The sequence below is a fragment of the Solanum lycopersicum genome, chromosome 9 (genome assembly GCF_036512215.1).
Source record: "Solanum lycopersicum chromosome 9, SLM_r2.1".
NCBI classification, from domain to species: Eukaryota; Viridiplantae; Streptophyta; class Magnoliopsida; order Solanales; family Solanaceae; genus Solanum; species Solanum lycopersicum.
Genome location: NC_090808.1, coordinates 15,508,695 through 15,525,883, shown reverse-complemented (window position 1 = coordinate 15,525,883; position 17,189 = coordinate 15,508,695). Strand labels below are relative to the sequence as shown.

At 35.5% G+C, this 17,189-nt stretch overlaps 2 protein-coding genes across 2 annotated transcripts; one reads left to right on the top strand and one right to left on the bottom strand.

Moving 5' to 3' along the window:
• The first annotated feature begins 3,659 nt into the window (after positions 1–3,659).
• LOC100037728 (protein NODULATION SIGNALING PATHWAY 2) lies at positions 3,660–5,513 on the top strand. Its single transcript, XM_004246214.5, has one exon. The coding sequence runs from the start codon at positions 3,836–3,838 to the stop codon at positions 5,336–5,338; it is 1,503 nt and encodes a 500-aa protein (XP_004246262.3). The 5' UTR covers positions 3,660–3,835; the 3' UTR covers positions 5,339–5,513.
• A 702-nt stretch (positions 5,514–6,215) lies between these two features.
• LOC101253520 (ubiquitin-activating enzyme E1 2) lies at positions 6,216–12,321 on the bottom strand. Its single transcript, XM_004246216.5, has 7 exons — positions 12,144–12,321; positions 11,658–12,019; positions 10,949–11,166; positions 9,233–10,021; positions 7,944–8,812; positions 7,417–7,849; positions 6,216–7,114 (listed from the first exon to the last, which is right to left on the bottom strand). Exons 2-7 carry the CDS (start codon positions 12,004–12,006, stop codon positions 6,518–6,520), a joined length of 3,255 nt encoding a protein of 1,084 aa, XP_004246264.1. The 5' UTR covers positions 12,007–12,019; positions 12,144–12,321; the 3' UTR covers positions 6,216–6,517.
• Positions 12,322–17,189: the final 4,868 nt, after the last annotated feature.

Genomic DNA, 17,189 nt, shown 5'->3' with positions numbered 1-17,189 from the left:
TCTCTTTGGCAAGACAAACGAGAGCTCATTTTCCATTTAGTGTCACTAAGAGTAGTAGACTGTTTGAGTTGTTACATATGGAATGGGGTCCTTACAAACAACCACATATGATGGTGTGCAGTATTTTCTTACCATAGTTGATGAATATTCTAGATGGACTTGGGCATTTTTTATGAGAGTTAAGTTTGATGTTTTTTACTCAAAAACTGCATTGTTATGGTTCATACTCAATTCAATAAGCAAATCCAAGTTTTTAGGTCAGACAATTTTAATCAGCATTGTGCAAATCTTTCTCAATCCCTTGGTATTATTCATCAGAGTTCTTGTCCATATATTCCTCAGCAAAATGAGTTGGTAGAGAGGAGACATAGCCATATACTTGAAACAGCTCGAGCTATCAAGTTTTAAAGTTGTTTGCTTGACAAATTTTGGGGGATTTGTCTTGAAGTTGTTGTCTATATTATTAGCAAGATTCCATCTATTATTCTAGACAAGAAGACTCCATATGAACTTGTTTGTCACAATATTCCAGACTTAAAACATTTGAGGGTTATTGGTTGTTTATGTTGTGTGACTAACTTGGTCAAACAAGATATGTTTGGCCACAAGCAATCAGGGTTGTTATGATGAGTTATGGAGCTCATCGAAAGGGCTATAGATTATTAGATTTGGAAAACAAGAAAGTTTTTTGTTCGTAGAGATGTTCATTTTAATGAACATGTTTTTCCATTTCAGAGCAACTTGGCACATCCAAACACAATGAATTAGGTTGTTTCTCCTATTTCAGTAGAAAATTTTGACTCATTTTTTGATGTTGAATCTGTAATTTCCCCTATAAGACAGTCGACTAATGTTGCCATACAATCAACTGGTGATGCCATACAAAGCAATGGAGTTGATAATGTACCAAAAAAATATTGATGATATTATAGTTTCAATTGAGCAGAATGATGCACTCGATGATAGCAGACCACATAGATCCATTAGACCACCTTTTGGCACAAAGATTTTGTGATGACTAACAACAAAAGGAGTTGCCCATATACCTTATCAAATGTTATGAGCTACACATGTTTATATGTTCAATACTAGGATTTCTTATGTAACTTTTCAGCCTCAACTACCATTGAACCTAGTACCTATTTCAGAAGTAATTAACGTAATACAATGGATAGTGTCCATGAAGGCAGAAATTAGTGCTCTAGAAAATAACAAGACGTGGGAGGTAGTTTCATTACCTCAAGGACAGAAAGTTATTGGTTGTAGATGGGTCTATAAAGTCAAGTGTAGAGAATATAGACATATAGAGGGATATAAAACAAGATTGGTAGCAAAACGTTATAGCCAAAGAGAGGGATTGGATTATCAAGAGACCTTTTCACCTGTAGTGAAAATGGTAACAATTAGATCAGTTATTGCTTTGCTTGTAGCTCAGAAATGGCTTATCCATCAGATGGATGTGTACAATGGTTTTCTTCAAAGAGATCTCCAAGAAGAGGTATACATGGATTTGCCTCAAGGTTTCAATGTTCCAACAACATATGGTCAAGCAAGAAGTATTTGTAAATTGTTTAAATTATTGTATGGGTTCAAACAAGCTTCTAGGCAATGAAATATCAAATTGACTGCATACTTGATGGAGTCAGGCTTTACTCAAAGTCACTTGGACGGCTTTACTCAAAGTCACTTGGACTATCTTTGTTCATTAAGCATACAGATGGACAGAAGATTTTTGTTTTGATCTATGTAGATGATCTGTTGATAACAGGAAGTGATATGGGACTTATACAAGATACTAAGAACATTTTGCAAACTTAGATTCTTCTTGGACATTGAGTTTGCTAGAAGTAGTGAAGACATCTTGATGCATCAAAGGAAGTATGCCTTTGAACTTATTTTAGATTAGGGTCTAGGAGGTACTAAGCCAGTTGGAGCACCTATGAAAGTCAACAAAAAGTTAACTTCAGTTGTATTTGATCAACATATTCACTAACAACATGACCATGTGTTGAAGGATCCAGGTCCATATCAAAGACTGGTAGGGAGGTTACTTTATTTGACTTTAACTAGGCCATCCATCTCATTTCCGATAAAAAATCTTAGTCAAATTATGCATTCATCTAAATAATCTCACATGGAAGCTGCTATCAGAGTGGTGAAGTATATAAAGAAATCACCAGGAATGGAAATTATCATGTCATCTACTATTTTTTCTAAGCTACAGGCTTATTGTGATGTTGATTGGGGTTCATGTCTTACAACTAGAAAATCAATGAGTGGCTATGCAGTGAATATTGCTGATTCACTTATCTCTTGGAAGTGAAAGAAGCAGACTACTGTTTTTAGAAGCTCAGCGGAGGCAGGGTATAGAAGTCTTGCTTCAACACTTGCTGAAGTTGTTTGGCTCATTGGTCTGTTTAAGGAATTGGGATTATCGATTCAGTTGCCAGTAGATATATCATGTGATAGAAAGTCTGCAATCCAAATAGCAGCTAATCTAGTATTTCATGAGTGTACAAAGCACATTGACATTGATTATCATTTTACTCGTGAACTGATCCAGTCGGGATTGATCAATACAATTTATTTGGCTTCTGCAGAGTAGCCTGCAGACATACTTATTAAGGGGTTGCTTACTTTTCGACATGTTTATTTGATGTCCAAGCTAGGTCTTAATGATAATTAGTCTGATAGATAGTTAACTAATCTACAAATTGTATATAAGTAGTTTGTACAACTGTAATTCTCAAGTCATTCAATAATATATTCTCTCTTACTTCTTCGTTTTTCAATAATATATTCTCTCTTACTTCTTCGTTTTTCTCTCAAGCTCCATTGTCATGGAGTGATATCAAATCAATGGAACAGTGTTAGTTTACAAGAATATGTCAATAAAGATCTCCAGTCGAATAAAATAAGATGGAAAAAATTTGGTGATATTTGTTAAGAAAAAAACAATAAAAATTCCACTAATTTTTTTTTTTTAAATTCCACTAATTTAGAATTTAACTATATATTTTCACTTTAATTTTTAAAATTATCTTTTATAATTTATCAGATATATATACGAACACAGTTAGAGACATGTATTTTTAATATATGCAGGTAAAATTAGGTAATAATTCAATATACACTATATTCAAAAGTGATTCGCATGTATCTTGATGCACTGAGTTTGTCACTCACTTCTTTTTTACTTGCTCTCTCTATGTATCTGTATTTTACAATATATATGATATCAAAGTATATGTATCTTATATCAAAAGATATATGTTAACTTTCTCGCTCGCCTCTCTCCTCTGTCGCTCGCCTCTCTCTCTCTCTCTGTGCATCTATATCTTGTATCAAATTACATATATATAATATCTTTGATACATGTATCTATCTTGAAACTTGACGGAATGGTGGACTTAAATTTTGATACGAAATTATTAATTAGTGAGACAATATGTAATTATTTCAAAGAACAGATTGGATAAATATTGATTGTAGAAATATTTTTGTAATTGGATAATTTTTCGTAATTGTTATTGTAATCATTTAAAATAAGTTAAAGTACAATGCTAATTTTAAAATTACATGGCGTATACGTCAAAAACTCTTTATGTCAAAAACTCAACATTTTAAATTTCTAGTCTCAAAGTTGGAATTTCAAATGTTAAGACTTCGCTTTTGAGAATTCTTATCGTAAAGAAATTACTTTAAAATTTTCTCCATTCTATATTATATATACCTCTTCACCAATCATTGGGAGCAAACAGTGTAACACAAACCTACAAAAAAAACAAAACAAAATTTTTTTCTTCTTCCCTTGTAAGAAAAGGCATCAAAGAAGATGATTCAATCAGAGATTCTTCACAACTCATGGTCTTCAACTAACCAAATTCATCCTTTTTATGAATATCAAAATCATGTTATTTCTAATTATTCTTCACTTAACTCCAAAGATCAAGATTCCTCTGAAATTTCCTTATCAGATTTCACTTCCCTTTTCTCTGATGATGTTCTTAATGATCTCCCCATGGATGATATCGAGTTCGTTGATGTCTCTCGATGGTTAAACGATAGTGAAAATGAAGGAAATGAAAATACAAAAATCACTTCAGAGACTAAAAAAGATGGAGACTCATGTAGTCCTGCACTTTCAAGCATATCCATTGATACCTCAACGACAATACAGTCAAGAAATGATGTTATTTCACAAAGTAGAGAAATCGACAACCAAATGAGAATTCATCATTTATTGTCGGTGTATGGAGAGGCAATGGAAAATGGTCACAAAGAATTAGCAGAAGTGATCATACGATGCATAAAGGGGAAAATAAATCCTTTAGGTGAATCGTTGGAACGCGTTGCTTCAAACTTATTCCAGCATACAGAAGAAGACGATCAAGAAAGTTACTTGAAACAAGAATCAAACAAGATTATTGAAGCAGCATTCAAAGCCTTCTACCAAATTTTCCCATTAGGGAAATTTGCTCATTTTGCTGCTAACTCCGCAATTATAGAAGCTATGCCTGATGAGTCACAGACAATTCACATAATAGATTATGATATGGGAAAAGGGATTCAATGGCCTCCAATTATTAAAGCCATGAGCCAAAAAAGAAAGATTTTGAGATTAACATCCATAAAGAAATCAACAAGTGATCATTGGAGATTTGAGGAAACAAAAAGAAGACTTGTTGATTATGCAAATCTTTTTGGCCTAACATTACAAGTTGATGAGATGACATTTGAAGAATTGGCAAGTGAATTGAGAAGAATGAAGAAAAGGGGTAAAAGGAGTGAATGGTTGGTTTTCAACTGTATGTTTCAATTTTCTTACATGGGGAAAAGGATGCGTAGAATCGACGCGTTGGGGTTTCTGAAACTAGCTAAGGAGTTGTTATTAGCTAATTCTTCAACACACAGAGGACTTGTCACTTTTGGCGATGGAGAAGCAATGGATAATAGTCATCATAACACAAACAATACTTTTTCTTCATACTTTAACAAGAATTTGTTACATTACCAATCGATTTTCGAGTCATTGGAATTGTATTTTCCCTCTCATCTTGCACAAGCAAGAGTTGCCATGGAATCTCTTTTTCTAGCTCCTGAAGTGTGCTCATTTTCTTGGTTCCAAAACTGGGAAGAGATGACAAATGTTTCTGATTCTTGTAGTGAAATGGGGTTGCAAGGTATGAGAATAAGCAAAGAAAACTTATTACAAGCCAAAGAAGTGGTGAATGAAAGAGAAACTCCATTTAAGGTGAGGATTGAAGAAGAGAGGCAACATGAAATGGTCTTGGAATGGAAAGGCATATCTATTGTGAGAGTTTCAACTTGGATGTAGAACAAGAAGACATAAAATCATTCTCTATCGCTTTCTTTTACTTGTGTTTTCCTATCTAGTCTCAAAAATGTATAGGCAATACTAATATTAGCGTGTGAGTATACTTATGTTGTTTAGAGTTGTTAAAACCCGCAATTGTAAATGACAATTTATATGATACATTTTTCTTTATTTAGTTTGTTTTTTGAAAAATGATAGAATTACTTTTAACATTCTCATTTTTTTTACTTTCTTAATGAGTAATTTATTTTAAATTTTAGTGACATAATTTATAACTACATATACATAAACTTGGTTTAAACCCTAAATTTTAAAAATCTTTGCTAGTAAACTTGTTTTATACCATAAATTTTTTTAAAAAAAAAAAATTGTTGAATTTTGTATTCAATGAAAGTATATCAGTAAAATAAGAGTAGGGAGTAATATTATGTGTAAATTTTTCATTATAAATGATCAAAAGCCAATTTAAAGTGATTTTCCTCCATAATTAAGATCCAAAAGGAGACCAAAGGGGTATATAATTTTCATTTCAATATAAATGGTTAAAAGCCAATTCACTTTGATATAATGTGATCTCTTATTTAATAGTTTTCGAAACTGAGTATTACTCATATATAATACCTTATTCAACATTATTAGAATAATAAGTTAGGTGCTATTACTACAATAGTACACCCTACTCAGTCTATACACCAACCAAACAGTCTATAAAAATGATACGAGTCGTGCATATAAATTTTTCCATCGCTGTACTTTTTTTCCCCTTTTAATCATATATCATATAAGAACAATAATTCAGCAAAAATTGCACTGAAGAACCACTTATCTAGTTTGCAAATGTAAATATCACAGCAGCAACAATTTAGACATTATGGTATCAAAGCAAATAGTTAGTTCATAACTTCGAATCCACTAACCAACATCAACTATATTTCTTCAAATAGTTGAGCAAGAAAATGGAGACATGTGATAAATCAGATGCTCGAAGTTCAACAGTCGTCATAATTTTACTACTCAACATATGGTTCTGACTTTGTATGCAGGCTGGCTAGTATAGAATAGAATATATCTATCTAGCTTTTGCCAACAAGAAAGACCAAACATAGCATGGAGAAAATCAACTGTCACCCTATGATTTCAGGCTACTCCGGTGAGTGGTTACAGGAAAGAACAAACAATCTACCTGAAATAAATAGAGACTTGAGGGATATCAACATCGTTGTCTTCATCATCCTCACAAGCCACTACCACGTCAAAATGTTTCCTGTACGGAGGCAGATCTGCCTTGGCTACTTCCTTGGCCAGTTCCACCATTTTCCGATCCATCCGCTCTTTATGCTTAGGGAACATGCTGTTATAAAGTAAGCAGCTCCCGTAAGAGATGCTATAAGCATTCAGACCTTTGTTTTGAAGCCACTGAAGAAGCTCCCTCAAAGTTGGATTGTCTTTCAAAATCCACCTGTCCCACACAGTCCAGCTCATGTCCTGATGCTTGATCACCTTTGGTGGAACTGGTTCAGCCATGGAAAATAAAGGGAGAGCCAAGTTGGCAAAAGTGTTGCGGTAGTCCTCCACCTTATGACCTCCATTCAAAACCTTATAAAGCTCAAGACAAACAAGACCAGTGGCCATAGCAGTAGAAGTAGCAATTGCTGGAATGATCCTCCCTGCTATGAATTTGGCCTTCAGTTTATCCACTTCAGGGATGCTATAGTTTCTAGCCCTCATGTTTGCAAGTCCAGCAATGAAGTCCATATGATAGTTGGTGTCATCGTCCTGTAATCCAGACAATTTAATTTGGAGAGAAGATGGAAGAAAAAAATACATGATTATAACTTGAACATCTATCATGGTAAAAAGTTGTATTATCTTCATTTCCTCATAAAATGTTTGTTAAACATCATGTGCGTCTTCAAGTTCAGCATCAGTCGGGCATATACATGTCAGACCCTTTTCTTTTCTTCCTCCTAGGGAACGCATATACCAACCAAATGATCACTCTTAAAGATGCCATTTAACATATGCAACATGCACACAATAGAGAGAGAGAGAGAGAGAGAGAGAGAGAGAGAGAGCACCTTTTCAAATTGAATGGGATTCATCTTGTAACCTGAAGGTAATTTCTGACGACACGTTTCCAGCTGCATCACCAACTCGTTTATGACTGCAGCATCATCTATGGATGATGCCGACATGCTGGTTGCTTTCTCATCTGTCACAATCTTCACATCTTTCTTTGGCTGGAAATCAGGGACCATCACTTTATCAACAGCTTCAGCTAACTTTTGAGGAGAGTTCACCCAATCTGGAATGGAAATGCCAAATGTTTCTGCTCGTAACATAGAGGCTGCCAGGAGAAATTGAAGATGACTGGCATCATCAACAGAAAATTGCAATGGTCGAGGGAAACGTTTTGGTGCTGACCAGAATGGAGCACCACTACTTGTAGCGGCATCCTCAGGAAAAGTATATGTCAACTGCTTAACACGGTCTGCAAAGTAATCTTCAAACCTGGTACAAGGAAATGCAAATGGTTAAAAGCATATATATAAAAAAGAAATCTGTTTAAAAGGGTTAAAGTTTAGTAGGTTTTTTATGGTTATACCTCAGGCGAGCCCAGGTTATGCAGTCCTCAAATGAATCACATCTCTCTTTGTCGAGGCACTCAAGAACACGATCCAAAATGTCCCTGGCCTGTGCATCACCAGCCTTTTGCATAGAAGATATGTAATCGGTAGGATTGATCAGATAAGCATTAACTTCAGTTGGTGTCTTCTCTAGCAAGCCCTCAAATTCTGAGCGGGCCCATGTTAAGCAATGGTCGATGTTGTGAGGGAAAGAGTGAACTGTACACATAGGTGCTTGTTTTTCTGGTGGATCCCTTGATGCACCATAATTTTCTGTAAGGTGGGGAATCACCATCTGAGTGTTGCACTTGGCACCCAGGGTCCCAGACTCCAATAACGGTTTTTGAAAATACAAACATCTCTGATCAATGTAAAGCCTGGCATTCACATTATCTAGTGCATTGACCACAACACTCAAATTCTCCCAGAACGTATCATCAAATACACTTTCTGTTTCAGGGCTTGCGCGGTTTTGCAGTGCTTCAATGCGAATGCGAGGATTGATCAAAGAAGCAGCGGCAGCAGCAACAGTAGATTTGGCTTGCCCAATGTTCCAGTCACGGAAGAGGAATTGCCTACTGAGATTACTCTTCTCAATGACATCATCATCTGTAATTGTTAGCTTTCCTTCAACACCACAACAAACCCCCATGAGAGCTAAATTCTTCAAGAATTCACACCCAAGTGCACCAGACCCAACTACAAAAGCTTTTGCCTCTTCCAGCTTCTGCTGTAGCTTGTTTCCGAAAACTGAGATTTGGGCATCATAACGACAATTCAAGGGCTTCAAATCATTTGGATCCAATGGTTCAGTTGGAAGAGATTCAACAGAGTCAAAGTAGAAAAACTGTCGTAAACAGATTGAAAACAAATGTTCAGTGACAGAACATTCCAAGATTACTAAAAAGCAACCATAAATACAACAAAAAGGCAATATGCAGCACCAGAAACTAATTTAATCTAAAATTTCAGGAAATAGTTGCCACACTGCCAAAGATACATAGGATTACCTATATTGACAGTCAAGAAGACACAAATATAACATCTCAAACTCAAACGATCATGGCTTCAGAAGCAAAATAGTGTTCAGATAGAGTTCCGTTGCACTTAGTTCTAATTGGAGTTTAAAATCTAGAAACAAATCCCATATGATCTAATATAGCTTGTTCAAACAATGCAGCTACAAGTTGAACAGATCATCTCGACAGAAAAACAGCATGAAATTTAAGAGTTCTTCTGGCTCAATTATAACAATTCATTTACTGACCTGGTATAGTGGATGGAACTTCCCAGAGCAAGCCTTCACAACTTCTTGCCCAACGATACCCCCAAACATAGCTGCCATTGGGTTTAGCACAGCCCTTGCACCAAATGAGAAGTTACGAATAAGTTCATGGTCAATCTCAACTTTTGCATCTTGACTATTGTTCATGTCAGTCACAAGTGAGATTAGCCTCTGAGCATCTTCCTCAGATCCAGCAACAGGAAAACGTCCTGATGAAGACACAAACTTATCTAGGGCCTGAAAGGTCAAGTGCAAAATAGGTGGGCGGTCAAACTTTGAGAAGTCACTCAGAAGAAAGTCACCAGGATCGCTAATTGCTTTACGCAGTGGCTTGAACTTTAACACTTTAGGCTCCTTGACCTGAGTGACGATACCCCCTCTTTCATATGCTTTATACTCTGTGGTGTCATCTTCAATAGTAAATGAATATGGCCTTGCACATTTTACTTTTCTAGGCTTCCCATCATTCAGCTCTGTCATGCCCCGCACTTCAGAAAATATAACCAAGTCCCCATCCTGAAACTCAAGTCTCTCGTCATCAATACATGCCACAAGAGCAAGATTGTCATTGCTAATAGACGCAATGATTCCTGTGTGGGGATCCTCACCATCAACATCAACAACTGTAAAATCAGGGCCAAAGTCACAAAACACACTACCAAAAAGGCCTCGAACTTCAGTTTTGATGAAAGCAATAGGAGGCTGGTGCATATGACAGTAATCATCAAATTCAAAAGCATTCTCTAAGCTGATATCTGTAAATACAACGGCCTGCAGATAAAAATAGTGCATTCAGGATGTTATCTCCCCAAAACCATGCCAGGATATTAGTAGCATAATTATAACATCTCAACCAAATTAACTCTGTCATGCTCACATCACTGACAATAAAAAACATAAAAAGCCAATTCTTCACCGCCCAAACACATTTCCTCAAACAAATTTTCATTGACATTGTTGAGATAATTTATTCTTGGAAAGTCTAAATGTCTATCACTCCAACAGTGAATATGAACACAGGTCACTTGTGTGTTATGAAATCTTAACCATTATAACTGTATCGTGGAAGCAACTACAATTTCATTTGACTAGAATTATCTTTAAAATAGATCTCTGTTTATCAGTACATGGCCTATATCATTTTTGCAACTATAGTAACATTTATTGAAAAATTAGGATATTTTCCTTTTGGATAGGTAAAATTCACCAAGAGTCTTTAATAACTGGAGATTTTCTTTATGAAACTAATATAGATCATTTCTGCTCTAGAAATTAAAAATACATCACGTCTCGAATGAAAAATCACAACAGCTTTCACTTTCTACATAATTCATCAGAGCATAGGTCAATTTGGTTTTATATAAAATCTTAACCCTTGTCACTATACGTAGAAAGCAACCACAACTTAGTTTAACTATGATTACATTTTGAATTAGATCTTGGTTTAGTTAGTATTTTGGACTTCTATGCAATATAGAAGTGTGAGATTTAGAGCTCCTATGTTGTCCTAAAGTATAATTAGAGAGTTGTGAAATAAAATTGACCGAATAGAGATGAGCAGGTGTAGAAAATTTATAATGCCAGTCAATCTAGTTTAAGACTGATTTAGAACTACTGCATTACAAAATCAGTAAGTCGTTAAGACAAAAAATATGCAAGAAAGTTAAAACCAATAACATCAGGTACATATCTACATGCCTGAAAATTGGAAAGTTGTTCTTTAGTCAAAGCATCCGTCAACGTAGAGATAATGACAGTATTGTTTAACTCTTGCAACTTCTGGACAGATGCAAGTGCCCTATTCTTCCCAACATCCTCCTCTGTGAAGATAAAATTGCTAGATAGATCCCACAATTCCACATTTCCTTCATCGTGCAAAGTAACAGACTTCACACCCGCAAGGATAAGGTTCTTTGCTGCAATAAGGAAACACAATTCAGTTATATCACAGACTTTTAACAGAATACTTGTCATATTCAGCACATTAATATATCACAATCACTTCCTCTCTTTATCAGTTATCACCATCTCAAAGATTAACAAAAGTAGGTCACTGAAAGAGCACATGCAAAACATACATTGTCAATCAACTAGGCATCATTATCCATTCTACTGCATCAGGCCACATGCACAACATACATTATCAATCAACTAGGCATCAATGGAAATGAAAACTTAACAAGGAAGTTGATGCCAGATTTTGAACTTCCAATTCTAGCACAGTAAAGCATACACTATCGATCAACTAGCCAATGGAAATGAAATGAAAACTTCAATAACACCAATTTCATGCATGAAAATAGAAATGGAAGCATAACGCAGAAGAAAACAAACAGTACTTCATTATAATCTCCTTCCAATTCCAGCAGAGTAAATAGCAAGAGGAAAAAAATACAGAAACATATACCAATTTCAGCGCCAAGGCCTTGCAATCCAGAGATGAGAACATTAGCTGCAAAAAGTTTGCGCATTGTTTCACGTCCATAGACAGCGAGTTGACGGCTGTGAAGATCCTCATCAATATCAGACAGATTACGCAGATCGACCGGAGATACACCACCAGTACGTCCATTAGTAGCGTTACCGTTAGCGCTAACATCACCGGTAGCAGAACCAGCTCCTGCCATAGTCACCGTCGATGAATCACCACCAGCAGCGGCGGCGGCGGTCTTGTACTTCTTCGTTAAAGGATCCACTGAACCTCCGTCGTTATCTCCTCCGACTTCAACTATCGATGACCTCTTCACAGGAAGCATAAAGTGCTGTGAACTGCTCGATTCAACCATTTCAACAAATCAACAAGATTAACAAAAAAAAAACAGAAAAAAATGTAAAAATTGAAAAGCTGTAAAGAGAGAAGGTAAAAGAAATGTTAAATAGGAAGAGAGGGTACCAAGAATGGAGAATATGAAGGAGTGAAGGAAGTGAAATGAGATGCGCGTGATGATTAGGGTTTGTATGAGAGATGCTTTGAGCTTAGATAGAGAGTGGAGGTGTGTGGGTTCCTATCGACCATAACAAAAAAAATGGTAGAAGGTTGTTTTGGGTGGGCCAAAAGAAATGAACATATTTCTTTGGGCTTTTCGATTTCCTTTTTATATACAACTTTGTTAAAGCATGTGTTTATGGTTTCTATTCTTAGAAAATAATAGATTTTGTGCAAATTTAGGGTATTGTTTACTTAACTTTAGTTTTTTTCTGTTTAGTTTCCTAAACATCTATTTTAGTGGCTTTGGTGAATCATATCAGACTAGGGTCATCTCTTTGGTCGCAATCGGGGCTGAGGAATAAATGTGGTAAGCGGGTTAATGGGTCTTCTAGGTTAAGGGTAGGATCTTGAAACATTAAGACAAGGACGAATAAGTGCTTAGAGCTAGTGAAGATTCCTATCAACATAGTTTGTGTCAAGGAGATCAAATGTGTAAGTGTCGAGGCTCGAGATGTGAACAGTTTTAAGTTGTGGTAGTTAGGGCTCGAGGGATAGCATAAAGTGGGAATTTTAGTAGATAGAAGATTAGGGAGCATGTGATGTAGATTAGAAAGATCATTGACAGGGTGATTACAGTTAAGGTAGTCATTAGAGGGCTTACGTTAAACATCATTAGTGTTTACACAACAAGTGGGCTTTGATGGGGAGGTCAAGAAGCACTTCTCCAAGGATTTTACAAGGTAGTAAGGGGTATACCACACTCAAAGAAGTTTTTCAATGGTGGATATTTCACAAAGCACACCGGGTTAACCACTAGTGGTTTTGCCGCGTGTATGGAGGTTTGGGTTTTAGATTCAACGGAGAAGTTTCGCTTTTAAACTTTGTTAAACCTTTTGAGTTGGTATTCGCTAATTCATGCTTTTCAAAAAAGGAGAAGCACTTGGTTATCTTTCATAGTGTAGTGACCAAAACCCATAGATTATTTACTCATTAGGAAGGGTGCTAGAGTCTTTTGTAAGGACGAAAAGGTTATCCTGAAGTAGAATCTTACTACACAATATAAAATTTTGACGATGGATGACGAGATTAAGATAGAAAGGGAAAAGAAGACTTTGTATAATTGACCGAGGATAAAAAAGGGTGGTTTTATCCCTACCTGATCCTGGGAGATGAGAGAGAATAAATGGCGATGAGGGTTTTGGGGAGTAGTGGAAATGCAGATAACATGTGGGATAAGGCATCTAGTTGTATTAGGGAAGCAACTGGAGAGCTATTAGAGGTTTCGAAAGAAACCTTTAGTGGCCATTGGGAGGATGTGTCACACCCCGAACCTATATCATGGGCGGGGCCGACACTCAAAAATCAGTATTCGTCCCAAGCGAACTCTTGGCTTGACTTACTACTGAATAAAAGGTTAAACACTTATCTGAAAGCTTTGAAAGTTATAAATATCCACACCTTTGAACATGATTTATGAAAAGTTTGAAATGTAAGTGTGAATCATAATAAAAATGTTCAAAACATCTGAAGATTAGGACTTAACTGACTCTCTAACTTTTCTATGAAGCCACTATTGAACTACGATGGGTGACGGGATAAGATCTAAGACTACCTAAATAATAAACTTGAATGTTAAACTAAATAATGAAAGAAATAGATGAAGTGGAGTCTTCTTAAAGCAAGGAGGTCTCACCAAAAACTGATGGAGAGGATCTTAACGAAGTGCTTGTTGTCGACCATGAGTACGTATATTTGCAACACTAAAATATGTAGAGTCGTATACCCTTAGTACATGTATGTAAGGCATGTAAATAGCTAAACAGAACATTAGTTAGTCTGAGCATACATGACTAAGAAACGGCTCGAAGAAATATTGAAAATTAAATAATTGTAAAATGAAGCATCCATTGTATTGAAAACAATAAAGCTCTACAACTTAAATACATGCAATAATAACAAATGCTAAAATTGTAACTTTACTTTTTTGGGAAGTTTCTCTAACTGATAACATATCATGAGCCTCATGATAATTCAATGTTTTGCCCATGTTGCGAAGTCATCCATTACGTTGTCAAGGTAAAGAACAAACTGAACTAATAGATCCAATATTTATGCTCTTACCAGACGCTTTATGAGGAAGCCTTTGAATCAGACACGGTCATATCCTATGTTGAATGTGTTGTTATGCTAATCTCTTACCCAACTCGGTGTTCAATACCACTCTCAAATCAATGCAATAATGCTCAATAATTGTATAAGGTTCCATTTTAGTCCCACTATAGGGGAAACTTATAATCTTTGTCTTGAATTACTATTCAAAATACCTTTTTATGAATATATTAAACTTGCTTTTAAAACTAACTGGAAGCTTTTCTCTGAAACGGATTATGCTTTCTTTAAACTAGTTGTCTTCCTCACGGAGATAAATACAAAAAAACTTATACATCAAGGCTTTCATAAAATTCATAATTAAGTATGGTTGATGGGATGAAATAAGCATGATTAATGATTCAGAATCACCCAATAACTAATATACTGAAACACCCACTACAAAATCAAGAATTTATGATAAGAAAGTAATTAAAACTTTTGAATGTAGTAAATCTTGGAATTGAAATGCTCTTGCTAACTGAAATTAGATGTATGGTGTGATGAAGACTCATTCACTCATTATGATATCCTTTACATACCTAGGAGAACAAGAGTTCTTGAAGAAAGCTTGAACGGAGATACTTGAAACCCTAGGTTGTTCTTCTTGCTCCCTGTTGTTAGTCTTAGGAAGAGTTATGCGAATGATTCTAAGGTAGAGTAATGATAAAAACCTTATTAGGTTCAAAAACATTAAGGTTTAGGCTTAGAAAAGGATTGAAGAAGACTGAAATGTTATCCTCAAGTAAGAAATATCAGAAGTCTCACGAACCTAACTAAGATTTGTAGTTGGATCTGCTGCTCATGAATTCCAAAAGATAATTATAATACCTCAGAAATTGAAATATTGGATTGGAAGAGAGAGTTCAGAGTATTAGCATTGTTGTAAAAACTATAGGTCCTAACTGTGGATCGTAAAAAGTGCTACGGGCCGTAGGAAGGAAGAAGTTGAGTTGAGTTTTTGAAAATGTTGAGTCTCTTATGTTGGACCTATAATGTATAAGACAAGATGTAGTTGTTTCTATGGGTTGTAGATGGGTTTCGTGGAACTAAATTCTGTGCTTAAGATTTTTTTCTATGAGCCCCAGAAAATAAGTTGAACCATAGATGGATCCGTAAAAAGTGGATGAATTACTTGTTTTTTGAAGGTGGTTTTATGGTTGACCAATACAGGTCATGTTGTAACACCCCTTAACTAGAAAGAAGTTAGAAATTGGAAATAATCATTTTTGGAAAGAATATAAAAATCTGGAAATTTGTTAAGTGTGTTAAAGTTGAGTTTTAGTCAACTTCAAATGATCATAGATTCTATATTAGAATGAGTTAGGTGAGTTTACAAATATGGTAGTGATCTTTTCAACGCCGCTGAGTTTGCGCGATTCCGAGTTTGTATGAGAGAGATATGACCATTGGAAGCTGGGTTGTACAAATGAGGAAATGTCCAAATCCGGATTTTAAAGAGTGTATTGATCTTTTCCATACCCTATTTTTTATATTTGTTTTAAGTGAATTAATTAAGGGTCAAAACTAAATTGGCTCAGTTTTCACAATTGGAAATTTACGCCAGGGTTCTAGAGAGAAGAACATAGGAGAAAGGAGAAGAGAAAAGCAAGATTCTTCATTTCGTAAGAAATTGATTGCGGATTATTTCAAGGATTTGATCCTACAAGGTGTATGAGTCTTTCATAGCGTTGGGTTCATTCACCCACGCGCCAATCACGTTTATTTCAGCAAAGTTCGTTCTAGGAAGTTGAAAGTTGGTGAATCTTGAATGTTGTTCTTAAAATTGGCCTTTGTTCTTGAGTTAGGTTGAGATTGAGGAGTTGCTTGAGGTTAAAATATTGTTTCCTTGAGTTGTTTGAGTTAGATTATTGCGTATACATATTGGGTATCTAAATCTAAAGGGAATTTGGGAAAAAGAACCGGGTTTAGGTGATTTGGGGTTAGAAAACGAAGAAGGAACAAATCGGGCAAATTAGGGTTCCAGGTTCATGTAGATTCGACAAAATTGTGCTTGCGGAGCGGAGCGGTCACGGATCATTTTGCCCAAAAAATTATTTCTCAACCAAATGCATTGCGGAGTAGGTTTTACTAGTGATCTATTGATTATTTCTCATGATTAACTATCTAAATTCACTTCTTAACATCATGAGATCCTACCTATCACAAATCTTAATCCTTGAATCCATAATTCTATTCAAGGATAAGTTAAGACTCAAGTTAAGAGAAGTTAAGAGCCAAGTCAAGAGAAATTCATAGAGTTTTGCAAAAGTCTTTACAAATGATTTAACTTTAATTTGTTTTGAGACTTGAGTTCAGTAAAGGATAAAGTTGAAGTTCATTTCTTCAAAAGTATATGGGGACTATGTATTCTAAAAAAGTTTAAGATGTTTTCACATTTAAATAAGAACATAAACTAAGATTTCCAAAGAGCCTTTGAGCTAGTTTTCAAAAAAGAAAAATACTTTCACAATTAAGCAAGAGAGGAAACTTTGATTTTCAAGATAGCATTTGAGCTAAGTTTTTTGCAATTATCTCAAATCAAGGAATCGAGAAGAAGGTATCAGTAACAACAGGTTTTATTACGGGAAGCTCATGATGTTCATATCGATCTATTATGCGCCTCTGCATCTAGCATTAGCAGACTTCATACAACAATTTTCCTTGCTCATATGAAACATAAATCATGGATCAACTAAGCCCTTGTCACATCCGAGAATACCCATTAGACGTAACCGCCTGTCGTCCTCTTTGAACTCTATATACACATAGTAATTATATATCGAGTATACATAGACCCTCCTTATAGGAAGATTACTTAGTCTTCTACTTTTATTGCACATAGATATATAGAAAATAACA

Excerpts from the sequence above, each read along its gene's own strand:
- LOC101253520 (XM_004246216.5), bottom strand. The coding sequence starts at position 12,006 with ATGCTTCCTGTGAAGAGGTCATCGATAGTTGAAGTCGGAGGAGATAAC. Across the intron at positions 10,022-10,948 it reads AACAACTTTCCAATTTTCAG|GCCGTTGTATTTACAGATAT; the intron begins GCATGTAGATAT and ends TTTTATCTGCAG. Across the intron at positions 8,813-9,232 it reads AGTTCCATCCACTATACCAG|TTTTTCTACTTTGACTCTGT; the intron begins GTCAGTAAATGA and ends TGTTTACGACAG.
- LOC100037728 (XM_004246214.5), top strand. The coding sequence starts at position 3,836 with ATGATTCAATCAGAGATTCTTCACAACTCATGGTCTTCAACTAACCAA.